The sequence below is a fragment of the Pieris rapae genome, chromosome 9 (genome assembly GCF_905147795.1).
Source record: "Pieris rapae chromosome 9, ilPieRapa1.1, whole genome shotgun sequence".
NCBI classification, from domain to species: domain Eukaryota; kingdom Metazoa; phylum Arthropoda; class Insecta; order Lepidoptera; family Pieridae; genus Pieris; species Pieris rapae.
The window spans coordinates 4809964-4821622 of NC_059517.1; the positions used below are offsets into that span (position 1 = coordinate 4809964).

An 11659-nucleotide genomic window follows, 5' to 3' on the forward strand; every position below is an offset into this window, starting at 1 on the left:
CCTAGAAGCCATAATTCGACAGGTATATTTTTAGAACATAAATATACAATACAGATTAACACTCCTTTTAAAAATTCACTTTTTATAGCCTTTAATATGAAATGTGTTAAATTTAAAACAACTCGTACACAAACCCTATAATAATAGCAACCTAAACATTTTAAGGAAGACGAATCCTACAAAGCTTTGAAACTCTTAGATTTAAATAAACTAGACATATGTATTTAGTCATCAGTCATAAAATTAAGCTTTCTTGAGCATTACTAAGCTGACTTACGATAATTTAGTTTTTGATACCTTATGAGTCGATAAAACATTTTAACTCTGAGTGTTGAATAACGGATTATTAACTAATATAAAACTAACACATTCATAAAAACTAAAGTCTTGCACTCTTTTTTTTTCACTCTTCACTCATCGTCTCATTCCTTCAAATTCTTTAGGCTGTGATGCAAAGATAAAAACCACTGGTTTGATTGCATTAAGACTTATTAATTTTAAAGCATAAGAGGGTTTATCCCCTAACGCCCAAACCCAATAACCTATCTCAATCCATTATTGACCATCTGAGACAGACATCTTACTCCGAATTACGATGACTGTGCCAATAACCAATCGACAGATTGTAATAGACATCTGACGATATAAGCTAACCATGGTAGGTCAGATCGGTGTATGTGGATGGATTTAAGATTTTTATTAACACACGTTTTTTTAAATATAATTATTTAAAAAACTGGTGTTAATTTTAATTGTTTTATTAATATATAACTATTCGACATATTTTAAACATACACATGTATATTTTTATATTATTTGTACGGTTTTATTTACTTGGTTTATATTGACTATCAAATATGAGTTTAAATAGTAAAGAGATTGCATTCTATCCGTCGCCAAAAATGGATTGCTTTCGTAGGGTTTGGTAATTGGGATGCAGATAGGAGATCGATATAGTCTCACGGTCAGAATCCACAATCTCTAGTGGATTAATTATTGGGTTCGGGCGTAAATCTATTTGAGGATTGAATATCAGACCTAGCTCTTTTTGAAGCTTATAGCACGTTTATAATTATTTAATTCAACATTAGCCAGCCGTAGGTAAAATTAAGACACGTACATTGAAAATACATGTTGAGTTTTTTTATATTTAGATTTTATGAAATTTCTGTCCACTTGAGATATTATATGAAATATATACTAGCAGTAGTAATATTTACATAATTCATTAACATTTTTTGTTCTTTAGTCAATTCTAAACAATTAAAACATAGAATATATAAATAGGTCTTAGTAACTGAGTAAATTCTTAGCCCAGAAGAACGATCAATTCAAATCCTGAAACTATGTACTCATCTAGTTTAGCGTAACCATTGTTTGAGGGTAAGATACAAAGTCGAAACTTGATAAAAATGTATTGGATTTTATACTGTTTACAACCTGATGCCAGGCTATGGTACCGGACCGTCAAACTATCGTATCATACCTGGTGGATACGATAATTTGACGGTCAACACACATACAAAAAGCACGTAATTGAATTATTCACACAATTACGATTATTATCACACGATTGGGGTGAATTTTACACTAAATCTCGACTCTGAATCTCTTTCTACGAGCGCTCTATAAATTTCAACGAAATGACAAATGGTCCTAATTTAGTTTTTATGAATAAGTAGGTATATAATTTCAGCAGAGTATTGTGATAAGTTACTATACTAACACTGATATGCTAATAATCAATATAAGTAATTTTTTCTAGGGAATACCGCGTGTGGCTCTTTGTAGTTTGGGTCCGGTTGGTTGCGATAACGTCGGGCGATCCATACAGCGAACAGCTAAAAAATATATATAAGAATTAATTCTATTTCTATTTTTTATAAACTGCTCTAGCGTCTATGAAATTAGCGGCATCGTGTTTCTACTCAAAATCGCTACATAAGACGTAGTAAGCAATTGGGGCATCTATAGTCGAAAGTTTCCTTTTTTGTCTAAAAAGTTTAATTAATATTTTTTTTCACATATCAGGTAGAAGTAACTATTTATAAAATGTATTAACTTTAACCTTCATACAATTCATTGTTGATTCGTGTCAATACTGCTATACTTTTAATAACAAGTTTAGAAATCCTTATCTCTATATTTTTAACTCGGATACATAAATATATAAAAATGACGAAATCGTCAATATTGACGATTTTATCAGTTATTTACTTAAAAGTTAAATGAATTGCGCACATCATTATATATGGTCCATCGCGCATTCAACATTACTTGAATATTTCTTAACAAGTAAAACACGCTGTGTTTAATAAAAAATATATACGCATATAGCATCATAGGATAAGCAGTAAACTTAATGTAATCCAATCCATACTTTTGCCATTTTGCCTTAGGATAGAAAATTATATAAAAGTAATAATGTGTTATACTTTTAGAGATTCGGGAGGATTGTAATGGAATTTTGATCAATTCATTTAATATAATTTCAACGGTTTTAGGACTGTATATCGGAATTACCTTCAACATAAAAATACGACTTTTGTTATTTAAAATTAAAATATCCACATATGTATACATATAAAACAACAACACATATAAAAAGAGTGCCTTCACTTTCAATTTTAGCAAGCTTTACGATAATTAAGTGTAATTTTAGTAAGCATGCAGTTATAGTTAAGCGAGCGAGCATGCAGTTACACTGAGTAATACCTAAATAAAAAAATTAAAGCAAATATATTTTATAAACACAATAATATTTATACTTTTTATATTGTTCTATATATTTGAAATAATTTCGATTATATATAGAATAATATAGAAGGCGAATTTATTACATTAATGTCAGCTAGACACTATAATAAATTCGGGTTTAAATCCGTTAAAAAGTTTTATTTAATCTACTCGCGTAAACCATAGACGTAATTGCACAATGGATTTCTAAGCGCATTAAGCCACATGCGAATGTTAGTAAAAGGTGCATGCACAAGTTATGTTACACGAAACCATTCCACCTTTGATTAGTCCACAAAGCATTCAAAGAAACGCGCTCGGATTAGCACGTGGATCCTTCTGATTGCGATACCTTACAGTCAACCACACACCCAGAAACTGCAAAATCCATCCCAATATTAGTAAAAAATGGCTGTTAAACACAAAAATCTTGTTAGCTGCAGATATATTTATAATATTGTCAGTTATTTATCTCGCTTCATCTTTAAGAAATGGTATAGTTCATCAAAGGAAGTAATCATATATTTTCAAAGACGAAGTTTGAGTTAAGTCATAATACGAACTAGTAATTGCATTTTGGAATTAAAGTCGCTAGCATCATTTTATTTAGGAATCCACTTGTGTACCTCACAAACAAAAAAATTCAATAAGTGTGTTTCTGGCTGCTATATTATAATGATTTTAATCAGAAAAAAATCTTTTTATAGCCACTTAAGATTCAATACTACCAGTGTGCCTGAGTTGTATATAAATTACATGCCTTTCACAATTAAATGTACACAGAAAATTCATTATGCTAACTGGTAGAAAAAAGATAAATTGTAAACTTCTATAAATAAAGTGACAAAGCATTGTTAAATATTTGAGATAAAACATGTGTAAATAACAAAGATACTCTTATCATAATATCTTATACTATTGATATAAAGACACATAATTTGACAGAATAAGAAAATACAGCTTAATTTTTTTGAATCAAGGAAGGCTTTACCTAACAAACTACCTACCTTCCATACAACTACAATCAAGTAATTTTATAAAGTCAAAATGAGGGATTCTTCAATGGAATTACCTGTATATATGTATGTATTTATAGAATATGGTTTACCACAATTATACATATGTTCATAATACAAAACAGGCTTATATTGCCTAGTTATAAATACACAGTAAGGCCAAGAAGTAGGAATATGCAAAATAAATAAACTATTTTACCTCAGTAAAGCTGAAGAACAGTCCAATTCCACCACACAGTTTAAATGCATAATCTATTGTTTCCTTAAGCTTCTCCATACATGGCTCACATTTACATTCATCTGTGACTGGCATGTGTTTGCAGCAATTCCCCTGAAATAGACATACAATTAAATATACAACATAGATAAATAAAAAAAATTATGCATATATATATTGACACATATAGAAAAATTGTATTTTAGCACATTCTTTCTTGAGTCTTGACTCTGAATTTTACCCTAAATAAAATATTCAAATAATCACACACATTTTAGAATAACAATTTCTAATTGTCTTACATCAACAACAGCACAAGAAGGGTAATCCAAGGTGGCATTTGGTGCAATTACTCTGCTTTTAAAGCTGCAACATTGGAATCGCTCCTGCACCTGCTCCTTCATATCCAGGTCAACTGAATTCCATCCCTGTATATATAATTTTACAAATGTGTAATAATGTAAAAAGAAATGGAATTTGGTCAGGTAACATTATAATACCTGTTGCGCCAGCATCTCTTGCTGGTCAGAATTAACTCCAAGACAAGCACAAGCAATTGAAAACTGCACCAGAAACAAAAGAAATAAAATGACCATGTACTGTTATATATTAAGAAAATGTATTCATATTATTATAAGATTGTAATTAGTGTTTTAATGTGTCTCATAGTAACAATAGTAAAACAATTATAACATTAATCTATTGGTTTATTTATGACTAACCTATATGCCAATCAATATTACTAATCTATAATTATTATTATAATATAGTAAATTATACATTATTGAAATGTCACACCAAAAACTGTTAAATCCCTGTAGAATAAAAATTTGACCCATAACTTGCTTCATAAAAAGGATACAAAGAATAACATGACTTGATGATGCTTCACAGCACCAGCTAAGCCCAGAAGTGATATTAGAATTAGTAAAATTCCACAAGCCATTATCCCTCCAACTATAGGTAAGGTTGTTAAAGCTGAAGCCTGGCCATAGACAGCTACGGATATAAGAATTGAGGCCACAACCTGTTAAATAATTTTATTTAGAATTTTCAAATTAACAACATAAATATAAAAGTAGGAAAAAATTAATCGCTTCTTACCACATAGAGAATGTTTAATGCTATAAGAGCATTTTTAGAGCACGTAAAACCTCCACACATATTGAACTAGACTTTCACTTAATCGCTTATTATATTGTTTTTATTATATTAGCTCTTACTTGTAGGATTAAATTGAAAACAATGTATCCCTATTATTTAAAAATAAAACTGTCTCAGCGTATGAGTAACTATTAACTGCTTTACAAGTTTAATATATAATGAAAAATATTTTTTCGAAAAGCTTAACATGAAAAACAATTATTCTATTACTGTTATGGAAATCATAGTAAACAGAATTATCATGGGGAATAAAAAGCACAGAATAGATATTATAAGTATGCATAAAAAAAAACCGTACACAGTTTTCAAAGATAATAATTCTAAACACAGCACAACTAAACAGACTACAACGAAATAAAGCGAAAATATATACCGGAATCTCATGGCATAAATAGAGATTTTGATATGGCAATCAGAAAAGTCAAATGTCTTGTGCCAATGGACTTTGTATCCGGCTAATAAATAAATTTAAAAAAATGTCTCGCGTCAAATCATGGTATCTGTCATCTGTTTGGCTGTATGGACTAAAGTCCTTTGTCTTTCCTCTTAGGGATAAATTGAAAAAAAAAATATCTGTCATCTGACAACCGCTGTTAGATTTTCTGATCTTTCATCTTATCTAGGTACTAATTCATTCTTGAGATGTTGTTCTTTTGAATACGTCGAAAAAGCCACTCATCGTATTCGAGAAATATTGTTTTTATAAATATCGTAAAAAAATTTAAAAGGATTAGTAGTCCATTGAAATGTTACAATTTGAGGGCCAAACCGAAACATTTTTAGAGGATGCAATTTTATTAATTGAACATGTATGGGAGCCGGAGGGGGTTGGATTTAGAAATCAGATGACAGATCTCGTCTAGGCACTCTAAGGGGCTCAATACAAGATTAACTTCTTAAATTAAATTTCGTTTAATATCGTTATTAAAATTATTTTTTTCTGTTAACAGTTAAAGTTTGAGAACAACTTAATTTTTGTAAGTCACTTGGGAACGAAGTAAGATCGACAGTTTTGTGTATTAATGACTTAACCCTTCATATTTTTTTGGATAAAGATGGAAAGTTGAGATATCCCAAATTACAAAAATAGCCGTATTTTTATGTGATTTAGTAACTAAGAATGAAAAACTATAGTTAAATATTCCTGAAAAACAATATCGACAAGTTAAATCACTTGAAATTTAAAAAAAAAACTCGTCGCAGAAATTATCTACATTTAAGAGCTTATTACACCACGCGATATTCAGACAGTCTTACTAAGATTTAACCTAATGTAATAAGAGTTAGCCAGTTAGCCTGTCTAATTAGACCGACCGAATGGGTTCGACGGTGCTGACTTGCTGAATATCGTGTAGTGTAATAAGACTTAGCATGCTAACCCATTCAGTCAGCGCGCGGCAGTCGCAGAGCAAAGACGTTCGTACATGTTTGTTTTCTGTGGCCGCGTGCACCATGGCGTGTTCGCAAGAAAAAAAAGTACTTTGGAATGTTTTTTATTTTTTATAGATAAAGTTAGGCAACGCTCGACACACTGATACATTGGTAAAAACAAACATAAAAATATAATTTTTAATATGACAAGCACTTGGCAAACATGACATTCATTTAGAGCACATACAAATATCAATCGAAACAATTATTAAACAAAACACACATTACAAAAAAGAAACAATTACAAAAAACTAAACAAAAATCGATTTTAAAGTGTGAGGGGAGCAACTATCCAGACCAAGCTTGTTTATCAGAATGCTTAATCTGGATATCGGAGAGCTTTGACCAAAACGCGTTCTACGGAAATGAGGGACAAATGGAATAATGGGATGCCTAGGGTATCAAGAGGGTACATGAATCTTAAATTTAGAAAGAAGGTTCGGACAATCAATCTTATTATAGAATATCTTAGCTGCAAACGATGTGTCAATAAATTTAAATAAATTTTCTGCGATTCTCTAATGGCAACATACTAAAGTGTGCCAGGCGCCAGCCTGGTTCTGTTCTTGATTTGTACCGAGACATGCCATTTTTATTGCCATATTGAATGTATGGAGTAAATATTAAATTACATATAATAATATAAATTACTAATATAACATTTTAATAGTCATTCAAACTCGGCAACTCCTACTCTAAGGTAGTTTCTTAAGTCACATGGCGACATCCGTCACGTACGCTTTGTAAATGAGTAAAATATTGAGTTAGCATGCGGTATTCAGTCGTGTAATAGCGAGCTTGCTAATTAGATTTTAAGACAGTCTTACTAAGACAGTCTAAATATCTCATAGTGTAATAAGCCTCTTACTCCACGCACTTTTTGCGGCTAACTTCGACTATGGTTTGGAACGTTAGAAACTGGTGCTTTTAATAAAAATGCCTCGGCTGACGGCTCTCAGTTCAAAAATACGTTCAAATTGGTGTTATAGACCATTAGTTGTCTTACCCCAATTTTTATCTCGCCGCCACTTACCTTACGAAATTACACATCTGATTGGGAGACAACGGGACTACTCACTAAGTATATATAAAGATGCGGAAATTTATTTAAAAATTGTAAGATTCTTACTGAACCTCATAAAGTTACTACTGTTAATTATGTATACTTACCGATTTTAAAATGAATATAGATTTATCTAAGAAAGTTTAACAGTTAAATCTTAGTTAGATACGTGCCTTTTTAAGTAAAGTTTACTTATAACTAAATTGATTTGGTAATTGGTTTATCACACGAGCAAACCTAGTTTAATGTACATGTAAGAGTACCTACATGTAAATTTTCTACCACAGTAAATTCTCAGCGCCATCCTATGAATCTAAAGAAATAAACTTACCACCAGTATATAAAAATAACCATATTTTTTTTATTAAATTTTTACGTACGTAAACCTTAAAATAATTATTTTGCGCTGTGTAATGTACTTACATGTAAAAACGACATGAATCGTGTGATAGACCATTGTTCGACAGGTGTAATAATTGAATTATTACTGTACTACTGTGAATCTGACAAAGTATTAAACACTAGCGTAAAATATATCATGTTTTACGAGGCATTCTATTGCAGGTGCAGTGGCGCAGTATTTTTGAAATAGAATATTTGAACCAATAACAAACCTCTGTTGCATTATAGTTTTTAGTTTAATACTTTGTTGATGTTAACTGAAATATAGATTACGACACCAATGTAAGGAATTTTTGCAAGGACTGATTGGAGGTTGGTTTCATAAATAATAATTTGTGAATGAATTAAATACTATAATAATAATTTTATTTTTAAAACTTAACATTCATACACCTAATTATACAAATAATCATGTCTCTAGTAGCCCTTCTGGATCATCAGCCATTAACGATTTTTCAAAGAATTGCTTTCTATGCACTAATGCAATATGTGGCTGTCGTAGTCTATAATTGACATTTCCTTTAACAGTGTACTTCCTCTCCCCTTCTGGTCCCATTAATTCTCGCAAAGCTTGATTTCTTGCCAGAAGTTTTTCATAAAAAATTACACCACTTTCAACATATTCTTTTCCAAGTTGAACAAGAGCTTTATCAGCACTAGTCTCATAATGAACTTCTGTTGCATCCTTTAACAGGAAATAAGTCCCTAATCCAAACAGTCCAGTAATGGAATATAACATAGCTCTCATTGCAACTGGAGCTGCATATAAATTAAGACGTTTATTTAAGTATGTTGACAAATTATATACAAGAAAAACTGATACGAAGGGATATGAAGACTCAAACATAACTTTATTATTTTGTGTCATCAATATTTCTCTGCAAATTGCAAATTCCTGCACTTTCTCAGGTAGAATTAATGCTTCGCCAAGTTTTCTTCCAACTTCAGATGAAAGGTCAACTGGTTTCTGATTAACCTGATAAATAAATTAAGATTAAACTAGTTACCAGGAGATCACAATATTTCAGAAGAAACTTTTTGTTGTAGTGGACTTTATATAGCAAACATAACCTTTCACACACATTTCAACTTAAGAAAATTCATATTAATATAAAAACAATTTTGCTTTAACAATATTTTTATATTTAAAATAAAAATAATGTTCAAGCAAGATTTTTAATTTTTTTTTTTTATATAAAATACTTAAAATAGAAACAGTTGGAATCTCATCTTGATGATCCTACAAAACATCTGGGAACTCACCTGAACATTATCTTTAGCAACATCATCTAAATTATTATAATTGAAATTTACTGGAATACCAATTAAAACACCAAACCTGGAACCTGTACTACCTAAAATATGAAATTAATTGAATCTCTATTTCCAATTTAGTAAACTTAAATTTACATTTGTAATATACACAAAGATACAACTTTATAGATCACTAAATATATTATTAATTATTCTTAAAAAAATAATAAAAAACAGATGCAATGTGAAACCAAGACCCATATAGGGTTGATCACGACTGGATTATTATTTAGTTTTATATGATTAAGCTGAACATGTTAGTGAAATTTTATATTTACTTCTAATTGATAAACATAGGACATACCAGCATGAAACAAATCAAATCCAAATACAGTAAATGGTTTGAATAATTTTCTTTGTACTTCAGATACTTTGAGGATATCTAGACATCTCTGATACCTATCGCGAAGATTTTTTGTTAAATCTACTGGTTTCCCCGCACTGTAAAAATAAAGGCAAGTACATGAAAGAAAGATTATATAACCAACAATGTTTATTGGTCAGAATAGTTTTTTAAACAAAGGCAAAACAATTATTTTAACACCATACCTGTAGTAATGAACAAACTCCCTGTATTTATCAATTAAAAATGTATGAGGAGTAAATCTTACTGCTGTTAGAGCTATGCCGGTTCCGGTCACAACTACAAAAGAGAACTTTCTTCCCTGGTCTGTTAAAAACCAAGATATTGGTCTTCGGGTAGTCATTGTCTTCAGAATCACAAAAATAATTATATTTAGTATTCAATTATTACAATATAATAAAAAAAATAAAGGCATACGAATCATCAATGATTCAAAACAATTTACTTGTAACTTTGAAGCACATGCCCAGATTAGTATACTATGAGAGCACACAGTCACACTGATGACAGATGACTTATGACAGGTTAAATATATTTTTTAGAACCGGACTAAAGTAAACCACTAATCGTGGAATAATGTTTGGTTAAATGCAGCGAGTTCAAAGGCAAACATGCTGGAATTCAACCTAGTAAACCATCTTTAAAGTTAAAAGTTTGTAGCGTATCGCAGATACGCACTAAAAATGTACATACATAATATATGGTGTAGTATTTTGTATACCATTTTGTTGTATGTGGCAATTTAAATACAGGACACTAAGAAAAGAAGAAAACAGACGTCACTCAGAACAGACTTTTAAGATGAGTGAGCATGTATTTTTTTCCTTGAGTATAAGAATATAAATTAATTACTGTTGTTTGTGAAGAAATATACTAAATTAACAAAGATAAAAATGGGTTGTGATTTATAACAAGATAGAACATTCCATAAGTTCTAAAATTTTCACTTTTATAATTTCCAGAATGCGTTTAGGATATCTGTACACCTCATCAGTTAGCAAAGATTCATTATCATATATTATATTATTATTTCTTATTGTTGATAGTAATATATTTTGTGAGAGTGGAGAAGATATTGGTGACCCCGACCATATTTTCTTTTCTTGATCCCAATATAACCGCACCTTCTTTCTGAGCACCTTACAATTACTACATGTTCCGTTGCCGACTAAAATCTCCTGCCTTTTGCTTTATCCTTTATTGTATTATAATGTATTATCTTCTGTCATAATGAATAATAATATTAAGATTTAATATTGATTTTTTGGATTGATTGATTTGATTATGCCTTTGTTTTCTTTTGATGTGTTTCTTTATTTTTCTCGCGTTTAGTTTCTTTTATTTGAAACTGTCAAAAGTTATAAATATATACAATACATTTTTCTAAATATCTCAAAATAGCCAGTTTGAAGTAATGCAATTAGAGAAGGCGGCACATACCACCGCTTTCCTTCTCCGCTTGCTGCGGTCTTCTGCAAGAGTAGGGAATCTGATCTCAATTTTTTTCTTCATCCCCTTGGAACGGATAAGCCGGCCTTGCCCTTTCTCATCATGACCCAAATTTCCTCCTTCCTCTCCTACCGAATGTTTTATTTTGATTACAAAATAAAACATTCCTATCGGTACGAAGACGTGTTGACTGGAACGTTCTCAATTTTTCCAAGTAAGAGACGTTTTCAGGAAAAAATAAACCTTTAAAGACTTTTACGGCATTTACTATACGATTCCCTAGCTCTTAACACTATGCACTTCGGGCCAGAGTGTGTATAGGTCCTGGAGAATATATGCTCTCGTCACATCGCGATGCTCGAAGGCAAGCTCTATCCACTCTTTGGCTGTGTAGACTTCAATAAATTTTAGAGTAAAATTTTATGTCGTTTCAAAACCAAATAAAAGTTTTGAGTCGCAAACGTTGCAATTGACCATCGCACTTATATTCTTTTATACAAATT

At 30.7% G+C, this 11659-nt stretch overlaps 2 protein-coding genes across 3 annotated transcripts; both read right to left on the reverse strand.

The window, feature by feature from the left end:
- Positions 1–1263: 1263 nt before the first annotated feature.
- LOC110998450 (tetraspanin-13) lies at positions 1264–5367 on the reverse strand. Of its 2 annotated transcripts, XM_022267118.2 has the most exons (7): positions 5074–5367; positions 4832–4996; positions 4470–4568; positions 4272–4397; positions 3952–4083; positions 3018–3114; positions 1730–1841 (listed from the first exon to the last, which is right to left on the reverse strand). In XM_022267118.2, exons 1-6 carry the CDS (start codon positions 5131–5133, stop codon positions 3040–3042), a joined length of 657 nt encoding a protein of 218 aa, XP_022122810.1. In that variant the 5' UTR covers positions 5134–5367; the 3' UTR covers positions 1730–1841; positions 3018–3039. The 2 variants fall into 2 exon arrangements, with proteins under 2 accessions (XP_022122809.1, XP_022122810.1); XM_022267117.2 differs by lacking the exon at positions 3018–3114 and having other exon boundaries at positions 1264–1841; positions 5074–5363.
- A 3006-nt stretch (positions 5368–8373) lies between these two features.
- LOC110998442 (transmembrane protein 177) lies at positions 8374–10196 on the reverse strand. The gene is made up of 4 exons (XM_022267098.2): positions 9893–10196; positions 9648–9784; positions 9293–9384; positions 8374–9005 (listed from the first exon to the last, which is right to left on the reverse strand). The coding sequence occupies exons 1-4, from the start codon at positions 10048–10050 to the stop codon at positions 8439–8441; spliced, it is 954 nt and encodes a 317-aa protein (XP_022122790.2). The 5' UTR covers positions 10051–10196; the 3' UTR covers positions 8374–8438.
- Positions 10197–11659: the final 1463 nt, after the last annotated feature.

Excerpts from the sequence above, each read along its gene's own strand:
- LOC110998450 (XM_022267117.2), bottom strand. The coding sequence starts at position 5,133 with ATGTGTGGAGGTTTTACGTGCTCTAAAAATGCTCTTATAGCATTAAAC. Across the intron at positions 4,997-5,073 it reads CATTAAACATTCTCTATGTG|GTTGTGGCCTCAATTCTTAT; the intron begins GTAAGAAGCGAT and ends ATTATTTAACAG. Across the intron at positions 4,084-4,271 it reads CTTCTTGTGCTGTTGTTGAT|GGGAATTGCTGCAAACACAT; the intron begins GTAAGACAATTA and ends TGTCTATTTCAG.
- LOC110998442 (XM_022267098.2), bottom strand. The coding sequence starts at position 10,050 with ATGACTACCCGAAGACCAATATCTTGGTTTTTAACAGACCAGGGAAGA. Across the intron at positions 9,785-9,892 it reads GAGTTTGTTCATTACTACAG|TGCGGGGAAACCAGTAGATT; the intron begins GTATGGTGTTAA and ends TTATTTTTACAG. Across the intron at positions 9,385-9,647 it reads ATTTGATTTGTTTCATGCTG|GTAGTACAGGTTCCAGGTTT; the intron begins GTATGTCCTATG and ends TTCATATTTTAG.